This window comes from Myxine glutinosa, chromosome 9 (genome assembly GCF_964187855.1).
Source record: "Myxine glutinosa chromosome 9, kmMyxGlut1.1, whole genome shotgun sequence".
Classification (NCBI taxonomy): domain Eukaryota; kingdom Metazoa; phylum Chordata; class Myxini; order Myxiniformes; family Myxinidae; genus Myxine; species Myxine glutinosa.
The window spans coordinates 150706170-150725851 of NC_136269.1; the positions used below are offsets into that span (position 1 = coordinate 150706170).

At 43.3% G+C, this 19682-nt stretch overlaps 1 protein-coding gene across 1 annotated transcript in view; it reads right to left on the reverse strand.

The window, feature by feature from the left end:
• Window positions 1–18990, reverse strand: part of LOC137434817 (serine/threonine-protein kinase D1) — a gene marked incomplete in the record, with an annotated part of 259878 nt that extends 240888 nt beyond the window's left edge. The window contains 1 exon segment of the mRNA XM_078785044.1: window positions 18607–18990. Within this exon segment, the coding sequence (XP_078641170.1) occupies window positions 18607–18768 (162 nt within the window).
• Window positions 18991–19682: the final 692 nt, after the last annotated feature.

Consider the following 19682-nt stretch of genomic DNA (forward strand, 5'->3'; position numbering starts at 1 on the left):
CAACGTCAGGCTCCTTTATTACGACAATATGGAGAAGACAAATTAATAATTTTGTCAAACAAAGGTTGGTGTCGGCGAAAATCATCAATTTTCATCCAATTGACCTGAAATTTGAAGAATTTGCATATTGGTTCACTGATTTGGTTCACCAATCGAAAGCCAGAAGCAGATTGTTTTATTTATTACCTTCGCAAAAGCGGAAGGTTATGTTTTGATCGCTGTGTATTTATTTGTATGTCTGTGTGTGTGTGTGTGTATGTTAATCGCATAACTCAAAAAGTATTCAACCGAATTGCATGAAATTTGGTGGGATGATTGGTTATTATACGGGACACATTTGATTAGATTTTGGGAGCAATCGGGTCAAAGGTCAAGGTCAAGGTCACGAAAAGGTCAAAATCGTATTTTTGTTGTTCTGTTCCCTACACTCCCATGCCAAGTACAGAACAGTAGCTGCGGCGAAGGTATGCGCTCTACCGAGTGCCCGTTCTAGTTTATTTATTTTTCGATCAAACGGTCAAGGTTGCATAAAATCATCAATTTTCATCTGATTTACTTCACATTTGAGCTGGGCTTGCATATCGAGTGACCGAAGCCAATTGGTTTTAAGGTCAAAAGGTCAATGTCGCCGAAAATCGTCAAATTTTTTGGCTTGTTTTTCACCTTTTTCGTCATGTTTGGCATACGGAAGAAGAAGTCTGAATACAAAGCGGACATGGACGTTCTTTGCATTTTCAGATGCTTTCTAGTTTCACTTTGTACTTGATTGTGCAGTCCAGCCGATGGTTTTCGCAGACCGATTCCCATCTTGAAGTTCTTTTTGACATTTTAAATGTTTCTAAATGAGATAGAACTGTGACAGCAGTGAATAATTAATAATAAGAAAATAAAAGAGGATATATTAGATACCCAAGCATTAAACCCAAGCATTAAATCAGATGGTGAATTTGAGATAAAATTGTGAGGGTGACTCAATGAATGGGCTTTATTTTACAGGCCTTTGTGAAATCATTTCGTTCTATAAATGGAAACTTTCATGGGATTCTCTTCCCGTTTTTTTTCAACCGAGTCTAAAACTATTTTAGCGACTGTTAAAAATGAAATGATATATCGAATTAGAGTTGAAATAAACCTGTGTGAGAGAGAAAGGCAGCATGGGCCTAACTAAACAGGCCTAAAAGCTATTCGAGTTAATAAAATGGTGGATATTTGTTTACATGAAGCCTCTCCAAGAATGTGTGGAGCTACTCTGTAAATGGAGTAAGCCACACCCCTGGAGAGACAGACAGACAGAATCACCTTCGACTCTTATAATATCGATACAGTCACGTGAAAAAGTAAGTACACCCCATGTAAAGTTTTGACATTTTCAACATATAGCTATTTGATCTTCATTTCAACAATATTGATAGATAAAGGTGATATAATATAACAAATATCATGAAACATTTACATTTTGTAGTCCATTGTATAATTTAAATAAACAGAAATGTAAATTTTGCATGTGGAAAAAGTAAGTACACCCTTTTTTTTTTCTTCTTTTTTGTATACAAGATCGAGGCTCGAGAAAGAGCTAACATTAATCACACAAAAAGTCAAACCGACACACAACACACAAAAAATAAGGGGAGCGGCAGACAAGATGGGGAGAGAGGGTGAAGGACACAAACACAACATTTGAGAGCAGGGACATCGGGAGAAATGTGTGAGGGGGAGGGCTTGGGGGGAGGTGGGAGAGGTATAAAACATATGAACACTGCAAGGACTTCCAGGAAAGAAGTTGGAATTTCAAAAAAAAAATGTATCTGGGGTGAATTAGCAGGGGAAGAAAAGATCAAGGTTTTGGATGGGGGAAGATAAGAGATGGTGGTGAACAGCTGTTTTAAAGACCTGGAGGGAGGAGTGGGATTGAAGGGAGTGGGGGAGTTTGTTCCAGAGGCGGGAGAAAAGGGGAATGAAAGAGTGAAGGTGAGCAGAGAGCCTAGATTTTGGCAGTTTAACCATAAGAGGGTTGCAGGTAGATCTTGTGCGACCTGAAGGAATATTGGGGGGACAGAGCACAGAGAGAGCTGGGGGAGCAAGGCCGGAGAGGAGACGGTAGAAGACAGAAAGACCACCAACCTGCCTGCGGTGAGTGAGTGAAAGGCTCTCAGAATCGACTTCATCGCGGGAGATACCAATGATTCTGAAAGCTTTGGTTTCAACAGCGTGAAGCCGAGCTCGGTGTGAGGCAGGAGCACCAGCCCAGAGGGGGGAACAGTATTCCATTGAGCTGCGGATGAAAGCCTTGTATGTGGTGAGGAGGTCAGGTGTGCCAAGGAAGGACTTCGCACGACGGAGGGTGCCCAGTCGGTGACTGGCTTTGGAGGCCAGTTTGGAAATGTGGTTTTCCCAAGAAAGATCATGGCAGATAGTGAGACCCAAAAGCTTGAGCGACAGAACTTCTTGGAGAGGATTGTTGAGAAAGTAGATGGGAGGGTTTTCCAGTCGGTCCTTTCGGAGAGACATTGTAAGAGTGTGAGATTTGTCAGGATTGAAAGACATGTTCCACTTGTTTGACCAGTCTGTGATTTTGTCCAGGTCTGCAGAGAGTGAGGAGGCTGCAGACTGCCGATCTGAGGGATGAGGAATGGAGCGGCAGATAGTGGAGTCATCAGCAAAGAGATAGAGAGGATTTTCTAGAGAGTTGGAGAGATCATTGATGAAGACCAGAAATAGCACAGGGCCCAGATCACTACCTTGGGGAACTCCAGCCAGAACAGGAAGAGGAGATAAGAGAAACCCATTCAGGGCTACACGTTGCCTACGACCAGAGAGGAAGTCCGCAAGCCATGAGTGGAGATTTCCATGGATACCATAGGAGGAGAGTTTGGTGAGCAGAGCTGGGTGCCAGACCATATCGAAGGCACGTGATATGTCATGTGAGACAGCTCTGATTTCCTGTTTGGCATTGAGGACCTCCATCCATTGTTGAGACAGCAGAAGCAACATGTCCAGAGTAGAATGACCTGGTCTGAATCCAAATTGATGATCAGAGATAAAGCCATTGGAGAAAAGGAAGGATTTGATATCCGAAGCAATGACGGATTCCATGGCTTTGCTGATAATTGGAAGCAGGCTGATTGGTCTGTAGTTACAAGGATCTGTTTTTGCACATTTTTTGTGTAAAGCGGTAATGTTTGCTTATTTCCAAGATGCTGGCAGATGGCCTTGAGCAAAAGAGGGTGAAAAGAACAGAGAGAGGGTGAGATAGAGCGGCAGAGCAGGATTTTAGGACCCGTGGGCTGATGCCGTCTGGTCCAGTTGCAGAATCAGAGTCAAGGTTTGGCCAAAACTTCTCCACCTTGTCAGGAGAGAAGGACACAGAGTCCAGGAGCAGTTGGGTTCGACTGGGAAAGGTGGGAACAGAGAGAGATGTGTTTGGGACACAAGATTTTGAGGCAAACACAGAGTTGAGGCATTCGGCTTTGTCACGTGCGGTGTCAACTGTGTAGCCATTTGAGGTAAGGGAGGGGATGGAGGGGGAACAAACACCAGAAACGGATTTGACCATACGCCACCAGGATTTGGAGGAAGGAGACAGGTTTGAGAGTTCAATCTTGAGTGTGGAGAGATAGTGCTTCCTGGCACTCCTGAGGGTAGACACACACTTGTTCCGACCTTGGTGGAAGGAACTGCGATTGCCTTCAGTTGGATTTGCCTTTCAAGAGGCAAAGGCAAGTTGTTTCAGGGCAACTGCCTCACCACAAGATGCAGTGTACCATGGGCGGGAGGAAGGGTAAGACAACTGAAGACGAGATGGGATAAATCTGTGCATGAGAGAGGGCAGTTTGCATTGGAAGAATTCCCAGGAATAATTTATGTCAGAGGCAGTATAGATGGGAGACCAGTCCAGATGATTGATGGCTGCTTGCAGAACGTGCCAGTCAGCCTGAGTGAAATGCCAGACTCGTCGGTGCTGAGGAGGCTCTCTGAGAATGGCCAGAGAGATGTCCACTTTAACAAGCACATGATCAGAAGAACCGATTGGAGCAGAAGAAGAGCAGCAGACATTTGCAGGGAAGTTAGTCATAACCAAGTCCAGAAGAGAAGATGCTCCGTTGACTGAGATCCGGGTCGGGAAATTGACAGATTGTGTCAGTCCCAATGAGTCGCAGAAGTCCTTTGCTGAGGTGCCATGGCTGGTGAGAGAGGAACCCACACCCAGCCAGCTGGCATGATGACGGATGAAGTCGCCACATATGAGGAAGAGAGAGTTTGGATGAGTTGATAGAAGTTGGTCCATGTTGTCCGACAGCGAAATGTAAATGGAGTCATCACTGTTTGGAGGACGGTACAGAACACATATGAACAAAAGGTGGGAGCGGAGAGGAAGCCGTAGCCATAGGTACTCCTGGGGGTGGGGTGGAGAGAGGGCAGTGCAAGGAGAGTGAGGAAGAGAGTTTTTGATAAAGATAGCCAGCCACCCCACCACCAGGACGAGGCTCAGGTCTATCATACCGGAGGAGGGAGTAACCAGGAAGAGACTGATGTTAAGGAATCAGAAACATCTTGAAGGAGGAAAGTTTCTGTTAAGCAGATCAATTCTGGATTGTCAGAAGCAACCTGAATGGAGAGATCAATCAGGTTTGAGCGAAGGTCCCGGATGTTTGAGGTCCATACCGTTAATGAGGAGAGAGGGGGAGCATCGGGTGCAGGACAGGGGATGGGAGGGGTAGGGTCAGATGAAGGATGAGAGGGGGAGGTAGGAAGAGCAGTTGATAGTGTGGCAGAGATTACAGAAGAGTTACAAGAAAGGGAAGGATGAGGAGGACGAAAGGTTTGATGGTGATGGGATGAGACCCAGTGAGGGGTTGTTTGAGGGGGGGGGGGGGGGGTGGGGGAAGGAAGGTCGAAGGTTGGGGGAGGTGGAGGTATGAGATTGAAGGGAGACGAAGTGGGGAGGAGGCAGCTTTGAGAAGGAGGGTGGGAGGAGGGAGAATTTGGGAGGGATGGTTGGGGGGTAGATTTGAAGGGGAGGGGTTGGGGGGGATTTTTGAATGGGAGGGGCAAGGGGGGAGTTTAGGAGGGGAAGGGCAAGGGGGGAGTTTAGGCGGGGAGGGGAAAGGGGGGAGATTTGGAGGGGAGGGGCAAGTGAGGAGATTTGGAGGGGAGGGGCAAGGGGGAGTTTAGGAGGGGAGGGGCAAGGGGGGAGATTTGGAGGGGAGGGGCAAGGGGGGAGATTTGGAGGGGAGGGGCAAGGGGGGAGATTTGAAGGGGAGGGGCAAGGGGGGAGTTTAGAAAGTGGCTGATTAATGAAAGATGAACATTTATAACAAATTGGGTTTGTTGTGATTTTCAAGTTAGCGATCCGTTTAAGAACGATGGAGGTGGGGTGGAATGAATGAGAATTTAGAGCATGTTGTGAGAAAGAATTATCAGAGATTGAATATTTTTTTGAAATGGAATGATTGAAGAGGAAATTGAAAGGAGCCTTTTAAATAGGAAGAAAAACAGCATGTTCTAATATACCACTGAATAAAACACTGAAGGGGAAAGTTTAACATATTTAAACAGAACCGTGAAGAACAGTCTTATATTCACAAAAATACCAACGGGAGAGGAGCCGAGAGGGACACCACGAGTCACTTGAACAGAGCAGAAGGTGGAAGGCAAGGGGATAATGGGGGCGGGGCGGGACAGCGCACATGGACAGAGGCGCACGATGGAACAAAAGCACACGAGGAGAAAGGGGGGGAAAAAAAAAATTTGCTGTTTTTTTGTTTTTTTTGGGGGTGGGGGAGGAGTGGGGGGGGGGGGTTACAACGTTAGACAATGAGTAGATGTTCGGTGAAGTTTGGGGGAGAAGGGAAAATCAAAAACCTCGCAAAACAGGTTGCTTCATACAGGTTGCTTCTGACAAACCAGACGTGATCTGCTTAACAGAAACTTTCCTCCTTCATGATGTGTCTGATTCCTTGGTATCTCTCCCAGGTACTCCCTGGTATCTCTCCCAGGTATGATAGACCTGAGCCTCGTCCTGGAGGTGGGGTTGCTATCTTTATTTTAAAAAACTCTCTTCCTCACTAGCCCTGCACTGCCCTCTTCCACCTCACCCCAGGAATACCTTTGGCTGCGGCTTCCCCTTCGCTCCACCTTTTGTCATATGTGTGTTGTACCGTCCACAAAACAGTGATGACTCCATCTACATCTCGCTGTCTGATAATATGGACCAACTTCTATCTACCCATCCCAACTCTCTCTTCCTCATTTGTGGTGATTTCAATTGTCACCATGCCATTTGGCTGGGTGTGGGTACCTCTCTCACCAGCCATGGCTCTTCAGTAAAGGACTTCTGCGACTCACTGGGACTGACACAATCTGCCAATTTCCGACCCGGATCTCAGTCAACGGGGCATATTATCTTCTGGACTTGTTATGACTAACTTCCCTGAAAATGTCTGCTGCTCTTCTTCTGCTCCAATCGGCTCATCTGATCATGTGCTTGTTAAAGTGGACATCTCTCTGACCATTCTCAGAGAGCCTCCTCAGCGTCGACGAGTCTGGCATTTCACTCAGGCCAACTGGCACGGTCTTCAAGCAGCCATCAATCATCTGGACTGGTCTCCCATCTCTACCGCCTCTGACATCAACTCATCCTGGGAATACTTCCAAAGTAAATTGCTCTCTCTCATGCACAGATTTATCCCATCTCGTCTTCAGTTGTCATACCCTTCCTCCCGTCCATGGTACACGGAATCTTGTGGTGAGGCTGTTGCCCAGAAATAACTTGCTTTCGTCTCCTGGAAAGCAAATCCAATGGAAGGAAATCTCATTTCCTTTCACAAAGCCGAACAAGTGTGTGTCCACCCTCAGGAGAGCCAGGAAACAATATCTCTCCGTTCTCAAGACCGAACTCTCTTATCTGTCTCCCTCTTCCAAATCCTGGTGGCGTCTGGTCAAATCTGTTTCTGGTGTTTGTTCCCCCTCCATCCCCTCCCTCACCTCAAACGGCTACACGGCTGACTCTGCACGTGAAAAAGCTGAATGCCTCAACTCTTTGTTTGCCTCTAAATCTTGTGTCCCAAACCCATCCCTCTCTGTACCCACCGTACTCAGTCGAACCCAGCTGCTCCTGGACTCTGTGTCCTTTCCTCCTGACAAGGTGGAAAAGTTTCTGTCAACCCTCGACTCTGATTCTGCAACTGGACCTGACGGCATCAGCCCACGGGTCCTAAAATCCTGTTCTTCCGCTCTTTCACTCCTTCTCTCTGTTCTCTTCACCCTCTCTTTTGCTCAAGGTCATCTGCCATCTGCTTGGAAATCAGCCAACATCACCGCTTTGCACAAAAAAGGTGCAAAAACAGATCCTAGCAACAACAGACCAATCAGCCTTCTCCCAATTATCAGCAAAGTCATGGAATCCATCATTGTTTCAGATATGAAATCTTTCCTCTTCTCAAATGGCTTCATCTCTGATCATAAATTTGGTTTCAGACCTGGTCACTCTACTCTGGACATGCTGCTTCTGCTTTCTCAACAATGGATGGAGGTCCTCAATGCCAAACAGGAAATTAGAGCTGTCTCCTTTGACATATCATGTGCCTTCGATACGGTCTGGCACCCTGCTCTGCTCACCAAACTCTCCTCCTTTGGTATCCATGGAAATCTCCACGCATGGCTGGTGGACTTCCTCTCTAGTCATAGTCAACGTGTGGCCCTGAATGGGTTTCTCTCATCTCCTCTTCCTGTTCAGGCTGGAGTTCCCCAAGGCAGTGTTCTGGGCCCTGTGCTTTTTCTGGTCTCAATGATCTCTCTGACTCTCTTGAAAATCCTCTCTATCTCTTTGCTGATGACTCTACTCTCGGTTGCTCCATTCCTCATCCCTCAGATCGGCAGTCTGCAGCCTCCTCACTCTCTGCAGACCTCGACAAAATCACAGACTGGGCAAACAAGTGGAACATGTCTTTCAATCCTGACAAATCTCACACTAATACGATGTCTCTCCGAAAATACCGACTGGACAACCCTCCCATCCACTTTCTGAATAGTCCTCTCCAAGAAGTTCTGTCACTCAAGCTTTTGGGTCTCACTATCTGCCGTGATCTTTCCTAGGAAAACCACATTTCCAAGCTGGCCTCCAAAGCCAGTCGCTGACTGGGCATCCTCCGTCGTGCGAAGTCCTTCCTGGCACACCTGAGCTCCTCACCACATACAAGGCTTTCATCCGCAGCTCAATGGAATACTGCTCTCTCCTCTGGGCTGGTGCTCCTGCCTCACACCTAGCTCGTCTCCACGCTGTTGAAACCAAAACGTTCAGAATCATTGGAATCTCCCGCGATGAAGCTAACTCCAAGGGCCTTTCACTCACTCACCGCAGGCAGGTTGGTGGTCTTTCTGTTTTCTACCGACTCCTCTCTGGCCTTGCCCCCCCCCCCCCAGCTCTCTCTGGGCTCTGTCCCCCAAATATTCCTACAGGTCGCACAAGATCTGCCTGCAACCGTCTTATGATTAAACTGCCAAAATCAAGACTCTCTGCTCACCTTCACTCCTTCATTCCTCTTTTCTCCCGCCTCTGGAACAAACTCCCTCACTCTCTTCAATCCCACTCCACCCTCCAGGTCTTTAAAACAGCTGTTCACCACCATCTCTTATCTTCGCCCATCCAAAACCTTGATCTTTTCTACCCCTGCTAATTTCACCCCAAATTCACTTTTTTGAAATACCAACTTCTGTCCTGGAAGTCCTTGGTGTCCTTGTGTTTTATACTTCTCCCACCCCTCCCCCACCCCCCCCCTTCCCACGCCTCCTCCGCCTCCCACACATCTCCCTGCTCTCAAATGTTATGTTTGTGTGCTTCCCCTTCTCTCCCCATCTTGTCTTCCGCTCCCTCTTTTTATATATTTTGTTTGTCTGGTTGATTTTTTTTGTGAAAAAAATGTTAGCTCTTTCACGAGCCTCGATTCAGTATACAAAAAAAAGAAAAAAACAGCGAAGGAAGGAACAAAATTCGACAGGGGAAGCCTGAGGCTGCAAGGCCTCACTCGCGACGCGGCAAACAAACGATTAATTTATGAAAGATAAACACCGAGAGACTTCCAAGGTGCACACTATAGGTTCACACGCCGAAAGATAAATACAGTTTCGACAAAATACAATTGTGAAAACGTGGAGACCGTGTGGAGCTTCGAAAATCCGTGACGTCGTCTAGAAGATCTTGCGAGATCTCAATCTGGCTCTCATAGGTGGTATTGCCCCCTTTGGCAGAAACAACGTCAAGTAGGCATTTCTTATAACTGTCTACCAGTCTCTGACATCGACTGGGAGAAATTTTTGCCCACTCCTCCATGCAGAACTATTTCAGCTGTGCGATGTTCGAGGGGTTTCTTGCATGCACAGCTCGTTTCAAATCCCACCAAAACATATTGATGGGATTTAGATCCGGGCTTTGACTTGGCCATTCCAGAACCCTCCATTTCTCTCTTTTCCGCCATTCCTTGGTGGATTTACTCCGATGTTTAGGGTCATTGTCATGTTGCAAGGTCCACCTACGATTGAGCTTCAACTTTCTGACAGATGGCCTCACATTATCCTCAAGCACCCTCTGGTACAATGAAGAATTCATAGTGGATTCTATGATGGTGAGCAGCCCAGGCCCTGATGCAGCAAAGCTGCCCCAAAGCATAATATTTCCACCACCATGCTTTACAGTTGGTATCAGGTTATTTTGGTCAAATGCTGTCTTTGGTTTTCACCAAACATGTCTTCTGGTACTGTGGCCAAATAGCTCTACCTTTGACTCATCTGTCCAGAGCACATTGTTCCAGAAGTGCTGGTCTTTGCCTGGGTGTTCATTGGCAAACTTTAGTCTTGCCCTGGTGTTCTTTCTGGACAGCAAAGGTTTCCTCTTGGCACACCTCCCATGCAGATCAAATTTGTGCAGCCTCTTTCTTATGGTAGACTCGTGCACTTTGACATCAACAGTGGCAAGAGCTACCTGTAGGTCCCGTGATGACATTCTGGGGTTCTTAGAGACTTCTTTCAGCATCTTGCGGTCTTGCTCTCGGGCTAAACTTGCTGGGGCGGCCTGGCCTGAACAAGTTGGCAGTTGTTTGGAACCTTCTCCACTTGTAGATGATCTTCTGGACAGTCGAATGATTGATTTCAAATTGTTTGGAGATCTTTTTAAATTCCTTCCCAGACTCGTAGGTATCTATCACCTTCTTTCTGAAGGCCTCAGGAAGCTCTTTTGATCTGGGCATGGTGATGCCGCACACTTCAACAACAAAGAGCAAACCAAACTAAATGTCTGAAGTTTAAATAAGACGGGTTCCTCCAAGATCCTCTCCAACGATGTTCTAATCATTTGTACCTGAGCTGGTGCACCTGATTCTAATTTTAGGTATTTGAAGTAGTGATAAATGTAGGGGTGTACTTACTTTTTCCACATGTGAAATTTGCATTTATGTTTATTTAAATTATACAATGGACTACAAAATGTAAATGTTTCATGATATTTGTTGTATTATATCACCTTTATCTATATAATAATAGCGTAAGGACTCGACTTTGTTATACCTTTTACGCCGCACCCAGTGACCCGATGCCCACGGCACTAATGGATTTACGATCTACGAACCGCGCTCTTTGTTTATCACGTACAGCCATACTCGAAAAATCGGAATTAGCCGACGTTGGGGCCCAAAAGCATCCGATTAACGGCCGATACAACGCCATCTTGCTTCGCCTTCACCCAGCAGACGCCAGCTGGGTGAAGGCGAAGCAAGCCGTCCGCCGATTGGACAGTCGAAGGCGACAGCAAGCCGTCCACTGAGTGGACAATCCTGAGCATGCATTTGTGCCGGTGTCGTCGATCGCGGTGTACGCTAACCTCATCAGGTGGGTTTACCATAATTTCTTCCAACCGCGCTCTTTGTTTATCTCAGTTTCCTGTTCGCCTGGCATATTCAATGACCATAAATAAAGCCCAGGGCCAAACATTCTGTAAACTGGGTATCTATTTGCCTGCTCCTGTCTTCTCCCACGGCCAGTTATATGTGGCATGTTCAAGAGCACGGTCGTTCAAAGATGTGTATATCAAGGTTGATAATCTGAGTACGCAAGGAGTCGTCAGAGGCTTGACTATTACCCCAAACATTGTTTATCCAGAAGTTTTAAAATAATTTCAACCTCTGACACTGCGTTCATTGTATTATATTCCTACTGCTCTGCCTTGACATTGACGCTTACCAATGCGCCAGGATGGGACTAATTCCAGTCGATTTACTAATCCGTTCAATTTTTTTAAGTCTATGGTTCTACTGCTGTTCCTTTCCATTGACACGTACCACTGCGCCAGTGTGGCCAGAGTGGTGCTTTGCCGATTCCGATTACGAATCCATTCATTTTTCAAAAGTATATCGTGGCGTTGTCATTTGGCAGATTGCAATAAATACGTTGTTCATATACGCACTCTTCATTCTCATCTTTCTTCCTAACTCTTACTCGGACAAGCAAATCCCCTATGCCATCCATAATGGTACACTCTATCCATACACCACATCCTCCCTTCCGTGGATGTTCCACGGGTTTCCGGCTAGTCTATCAATATTGTTGAAATGAAGATCAAATAGCTGTATGTTGAAATATGTTGAAAAAGTCAAAACTTTACATGGGGTGTACTTCCTTTTTCACGTGACTGAGTGTATATAGACGCTGTGTGATTGGTTTGTAAGAAGGGAAAACGCAAATACCGAGCACGAGAAAACAAGAAAACCCAGATGTGAAGCAACCAGGCTTCAGTTATCAACGATCTGACATATTAGTTACAAGTAAACCCTGATGAGAAGTAACTAGCCAGCAATCCGTTATCAAAGATCAAACTTATTTCTCAATAGTAAAACCTGATGTGAAGTAACCGGGCCTCAGTTATCATCTGTCTCACTTATTAGTTACCTGTAAACCCTGATGGGAAGTAACCAGTCCTCTGTTATTATCGATATAACTTAGTTACCTGTAAACCCTGATGTGAAGTAACCAGTCCTCTGTTATTATCGATATAACTTAGTTACCTGTAAACCCTGATGTGAAGTAACCAGTCCTCTGTTATTATCGATATAACTTAGTTACCTGTAAACCCTGATGTGAAGTAACCAGTCCTCTGTTATTATCGATATAACTTAGTTACCTGTAAACCCTGATGTGAAGTAATCAGTCCTCTGTTAGTTATCAACGATATAACGTAGTTACCTGTAAACCCTGATGTGAAGTAACCAGTCCTCTGTTAGTTATCAACGATATAACTTAGTTACCTGTAAACCCTGATGTGAAGTAATCAGTCCTCTGTTATTATCGATATTACTTAGTTACCTGTAAACCCTGATGTGAAGTAATCAGTCCTCTGTTATTATCGATATTACTTAGTTACCTGTAAACCCTGATGTGAAGTAACCAGTCCTCTGTTATTATCGATATCACTTAGTTACCTGTAAACCCTGATGTGAAGTAACCAGTCCTCTGTTATTATCGATATAACTTAGTTACCTGTAAACCCTGATGTGAAGTAACCAGGCCTCTGTTATTATCGATATAACTTAGTTACCTGTAAACCCTGATGTGAAGTAACCAGTCCACTGTTATTATCGATATAACTTAGTTACCTGTAAACCCTGATGTGAAGTAACCAGTCCTCTGTTAGTTATCAACGATATAACTTAGTTACCTGTAAACCCTGATGTGAAGTAATCAGTCCTCTGTTATTATCGATATTACTTAGTTACCTGTAAACCCTGATGTGAAGTAACCAGTCCTCTGTTATTATCGATATCACTTAGTTACCTGTAAACCCTGATGTGAAGTAACCAGTCCTCTGTTATTATCGATATAACTTAGTTACCTGTAAACCCTGATGTGAAGTAACCAGGCCTCTGTTATTATCGATATAACTTAGTTACCTGTAAACCCTGATGTGAAGTAACCAGTCCACTGTTATTATCGATATAACTTAGTTACCTGTAAACCCTGATGTGAAGTAACCAGTCCTCTGTTATTATCGATATAACTTAGTTACCTGTAAACCCTGATGTGAAGTAATCAGTCCTCTGTTATTATCGATATAACTTCGTTTCCTGTAAACCCTGATGTGAAGTAACAAGACCTCAGTTATCATCAATCATACTTAGGCCTATTGGTTATCTGTAAAACCCTTATGTGAAGTAACCAGGCCTCAGTTAACGATATAACTTAGTTACCTGTAAACCCTGATGTGAAGTAACCAGTCCTCTGTTATTATCGATATAACTTAGTTACCTGTAAACCCTGATGTGAAGTAATCAGTCCTCTGTTATTATCGATATAACTTCGTTTCCTGTAAACCCTGATGTGAAGTAACAAGACCTCAGTTATCATCAATCATACTTAGGCCTATTGGTTATCTGTAAAACCCTGATGTGAAGTAACCAGGCCTCAGTTAGTTATCAACGATATAACTTAGTTACCTGTAAACCCTGATGTGAAGTAATCAATCCTCTGTTATTATCGATATTACTTAGTTACCTGTAAACCCTGATGTGAAGTAACCAGGCCTCTGTTATTATCGATATAACTTAGTTACCTGTAAACCCTGATGTGAAGTAACCAGTCCTCTGTTATTATCGATATTATTTAGTTACCTGTAAACCCTGATGTGAAGTAACCAGTCCTCTGTTATTATCGATATAACTTAGTTACCTGTAAACCCTGATGTGAAGTAACAAGACCTCAGTTATCATCAATCATACTTAGGCCTATTGGTTATCTGTAAAACCCTTATGTCAAGTAACCAGGCCTCAGTTAACGATATAACTTAGTTACCTGTAAACCCTGATGTGAAGTAACCAGTCCTCTGTTATTATCGACATTACTTAGTTACCTGTAAACCCTGATGTGAAGTAACAAGACCTCAGTTATCATCAATCATACTTAGACCTATTGGTTATCTGTAAAACCCTGATGTGAAGTAACCAGGCCTCTGTTATTCTCGATATAACTTAGTTTCCTGTAAACCCTGATGTGAAGTAACCAGTCCTCTGTTATTATCGATATTATTTAGTTACCTGTAAACCCTGATGTGAAGTAACCAGTCCTCTGTTATTATCGATATAACTTAGTTACCTGTAAACCCTGATGTGAAGTAACCAGTCCTCTGTTATTATCGATATTACTTCGTTACCTGTAAACCCTGATGTGAAGTAACCAGTCCTCTGTTATTATCGATATAACTTAGTTACCTGTAAACCCTGATGTGAAGTAACCAGTCCTCTGTTATTATCGATATAACTTAGTTACCTGTAAACCCTGATGTGAAGTAACCAGTCCTCTGTTATTATTGATATAACTTAGTTACCTATAAACCCTGATGTGAAGTAACCAGTCCTCTGTTAGTTATCAACGATATAACGTAGTTACCTGTAAACCCTGATGTGAAGTAACCAGTCCTCTGTTAGTTATCAACGATATAACTTAGTTACCTGTAAACCCTGATGTGAAGTAACCAGTCCACTGTTATTATCGATATAACTTAGTTACCTGTAAACCCTGATGTGAAGTAACCAGTCCTCTGTTATTATCGATATAACTTAGTTTCCTGTAAACCCTGATGTGAAGTAACCAGTCCTCTGTTAGTTATCAACGATATAACTTAGTTACCTGTAAACCCTGATGTGAAGTAATCAGTCCTCTGTTATTATCGATATTACTTAGTTACCTGTAAACCCTGATGTGAAGTAACCAGTCCTCTGTTATTATCGATATTACTTAGTTACCTGTAAACCCTGATGTGAAGTAACCAGTCCTCTGTTATTATTGATATAACTTAGTTACCTGTAAACCCTGATGTGAAGTAACAAGACCTCAGTTATCATCAATCATACTTAGGCCTTTTGGTTATCTGTAAAACCCTGATGTGAAGTAACCAGTCCTCTGTTATTATCGACATTACTTAGTTACCTGTAAACCCTGATGTGAAGTAACAAGACCTCAGTTATCATCAATCATACTTAGGCCTATTGGTTATCTGTAAAACCCTGATGTGAAGTAACCAGGCCTCAGTTAACGATATAACTTAGTTACCTGTAAACCCTGATGTGAAGTAACCAGTCCTCTGTTATTATCGATATAACTTAGTTACCTGTAAACCCTGATGTGAAGTAACCAGTCCTCTGTTATTATCGATATTACTTAGTTACCTGTAAACCCTGATGTGAAGTAACCAGTCCTCTGTTATTATCGATATAACTTAGTTACCTGTAAACCCTGATGTGAAGTAACCAGTCCTCTGTTATTATCGATATAACTTAGTTACCTGTAAACCCTGATGTGAAGTAACCAGTCCTCTGTTATTATCGATATTACTTAGTTACCTGTAAACCCTGATGTGAAGTAACCAGTCCTCTGTTATTATCGATATAACTTAGTTACCTGTAAACCCTGATGTGAAGTAACCAGTCCTCTGTTATTATCGATATAACTTAGTTACCTGTAAACCCTGATGTGAAGTAACCAGTCCTCTGTTATTATTGATAAAACTTAGTTACCTATAAACCCTGATGTGAAGTAACCAGTCCTCTGTTAGTTATCAACGATATAACTTAGTTACCTGTAAACCCTGATGTGAAGTAATCAGTCCTCTGTTAGTTATCAACGATATAACGTAGTTACCTGTAAACCCTGATGTGAAGTAACCAGTCCTCTGTTAGTTATCAACGATATAACTTAGTTACCTGTAAACCCTGATGTGAAGTAATCAGTCCTCTGTTATTATCGATATTACTTAGTTACCTGTAAACCCTGATGTGAAGAAATCAGGCCTCTGTTATTATCGATATTACTTAGTTACCTGTAAACCCTGATGTGAAGTAACCAGTCCTCTGTTATTATCGATATAACTTAGTTACCTGTAAACCCTGATGTGAAGTAACCAGGCCTCTGTTATTATCGATATAACTTGATGTAACCTGTAAACCTGTAACTTGTAAACCTGTAAACCTGTAAACCTGTGAAGTAACCAGTCCTCTGTTATTATCGATATAACTTAGTTACCTGTAAACCCTGATGTGAAGTAACCAGGCCTCAGTTAGTTATCAACGATATGACTTAGTTACCTGAAAACCCTGATGTGAAGTAATCAATCCTCTGTTATTATCGATATTACTTCGTTACCTGTAAACCCTGATGTGAAGTAACCAGTCCTCTGTTATTATTGATATTACTTAGTTACCTGTAAACCCTGATGTGAAGTAACCAGTCCTCTGTTATTATCGATATTACTTAGTTACCTGTAAACCCTGATGTGAAGTAACCAGTCCTCTGTTATTATTGATATAACGTAGTTACCTGTAAACCCTGATGTGAAGTAACAAGACCTCAGTTATCATCAATCATACTTAGGCCTTTTGGTTATCTGTAAAACCCTGATGTGAAGTAACCAGTCCTCTGTTATTATCGACATAACTTAGTTACCTGTAAACCCTGATGTGAAGTAACAAGACCTCAGTTATCATCAATCATACTTAGGCCTATTGGTTATCTGTAAAACCCTGATGTGAAGTAACCAGGCCTCTGTTATTATCGATATAACTTAGTTTCCTGTAAACCCTGATGTGAAGTAACCAGTCCTCTGTTAGTTATCAACGATATAACTTAGTTACCTGTAAACCCTGATGTGAAGTAACCAGTCCTCTGTTATTTATTGATATAACTTAGTTTCCTGTAAACCCTGATGTGAAGTAACCAGTCCTCTGTTATTATTGATATAACTTAGTTACCTGTAAACCCTGATGTGAAGTAACCAGTCCTCTGTTATTTATTGATATAACTTAGTTACCTGTAAACCCTGATGTGAAGTAACCAGTCCTCTGTTATTATTGATATAACTTAGTTTCCTGTAAACCCTGATGTGAAGTAACCAGTCCTCTGTTATTATCGATATAACTTCGTTTCCTGTAAACCCTGATGTGAAGTAACAAGTCCTCTGTTATTATCGATGTAACTTAGTTACCTGTAAACCCTGATGTGAAGTAACCAGTCCTCTGTTATTATCGATATTATTTAGTTACCTGTAAACCCTGATGTGAAGTAACCAGTCCTCTGTTATTATCGATATAACTTAGTTACCTGTAAACCCTGATGTGAAGTAACCAGTCCTCTGTTATTATCGATATAACTTAGTTACCTATAAACCCTGATGTGAAGTAACCAGTCCTCTGTTATTATTGATATAACTTAGTTACCTGTAAACCCTGATGTGAAGTAACCAGTCCTCTGTTATTATCGATATAACTTAGTTACCTGTAAACCCTGATGTGAAGTAACCAGTCCTCTGTTATTATCGATATTACTTAGTTACCTGTAAACACTGATGTGAAGTAATCAGGCCTCTGTTATTATCGATATTATTTAGTTACCTGTAAACCCTGATGTGAAGTAACCAGTCCTCTGTTATTATCGATATAACTTAGTTACCTGTAAACCCTGATGTGAAGTAACCAGTCCTCTGTTATTATTGATATAACTTAGTTACCTATAAACCCTGATGTGAAGTAACCAGTCCTCTGTTATTATTGATATAACTTAGTTACCTGTAAACCCTGATGTGAAGTAATCAGTCCTCTGTTATTATCGATATTACTTAGTGACCTGTAAACCCTGATGTGAAGTAACAAGACCTCAGTTATCATCAATTTTATACTTAGGCCTTTTGGTTATCTGTAAAACCCTGATGTGAAGTAACCAGGCCTCAGTTAGTTATCAACGATATAACTTAGTTACCTGTAAACCCTGATGTGAAGTAATCAATCCTCTGTTATTATCGATATTACTTAGTTACCTGTAAACCCTGATGTGAAGTAACCAGGCCTCTGTTATTATCGATATAACTTAGTTACCTGTAAACCCTGATGTGAAGTAACCAGTCCTCTGTTATTATCGATATTATTTAGTTACCTGTAAACCCTGATGTGAAGTAACCAGTCCTCTGTTATTATCGATATTACTTAGTTACCTGTAAACCCTGATGTGAAGTAACCAGTCCTCTGTTATTATCGATATAACTTAGTTACCTGTAAACCCTGATGTGAAGTAACCAGTCCTCTGTTATTATCGATATAACTTAGTTACCTGTAAACCCTGATGTGAAGTAACCAGTCTTCTGTTATTATCGATATAACTTAGTTACCTGTAAACCCTGATGTGAAGTACCAGTCCTCTGTTATTATCGATGTAACTTAGTTACCTGTAAACCCTGATGTGAAGTAACCAGTCCTCTGTTATTATTGATATAACTTAGTTACCTATAAACCCTGATGTGAAGTAACCAGTCCTCTGTTATTATCGATATTACTTAGTTACCTGTAAACACTGATGTGAAGTAATCAGGCCTCTGTTATTATCGATATAACTTAGTTACCTGTAAACCTTGATGTGAAGTAACCAGTCCTCTGTTAGTTATCAACGATATAACTTAGTTACCTGTAAACCCTGATGTGAAGTAATCAGTCCTCTGTTAGTTATCAACGATATAACGTAGTTACCTGTAAACCCTGATGTGGACTAAGCAGGCCTCAGTTACCAATGGTCTAACTCGTCACTTACTTGTAATGTGAAGGCGACGCCTCCGATGGAGACTCGCGAAGCGACCGAGCCCGTCCGACTTGATGGACCCGTGGAAACCGACGCACTGGCCGAGCTGAGCGAGCCGTTCATGTCTGTCGAACTAAAGCCGGACAATCCTGGAGCGAAACCGGGTACGTCCATGGTCTCGGCAAAGCACGGGCTTGCCCGTGCACAAGTCACACGGCAGCCTTGCGCGTCACGTCCCGCACAGAGTTACATCGTACTTGGGGAACGAACGCCGCACTGAGACCCGCCCACTCGTAAAAGCAGGAGTCGCCGCCTGTTTGCTCTGACAGAAGTCTCTGATTCCTCCTGCGGGCCAGATGGGCGTGTCCACAACTAATACGGACAGAGGTTGTTGAAACGAGGGCACCAATTGTGCGTGTCCACAATTCACACGGACAGAGGGTGTTTTAACGACGGCACCATATGGGCGTGTCCACAACTAACACGGACAGAGGTTGTTGAAACGAGGACACCAGATGGGCGTGTCCACAACGAACATGGACAGAGGTTGTTTAAACGAGGACACAGATTGGCGTGTCCACAACTAACACGGACAGAGGTTGTTTAAACGAGGACACCAGATGGGCGTGTCCACAACTAACACGGACAGAGGTTGTTTAAACGACGGCACCAGATGGGCGTGTCCACAACGAACACGGACAGAGGTTGTTTAAACGAGGACACCAGATTGGCATGTCCACAACTAACACGGACAGAGGTTGTTTAAACGAGGACACCAGATGGGCGTGTCCACAACTAACACGGACAGAGGTTGTTTAAACGAGGACACAGATTGGCGTGTCCACAACGAACACGGACAGAGGTTGTTTAAACGAGGACACAGAATGGCGTGTCCACAACTAACACGGACAGAGGTTGTTTAAACGAGGACACCAGATGGGCGTGTCCACAACTAACACGGACAGAGGTTTAAACGAGGACACCAGATGGCGGGTCCACAACTAACACGGACAGAAGTTGTTTAAACGAGGACACAGATTGGCGTGTCCACAACGAACACGGACAGAGGTTGTTTAAACGAGGACACA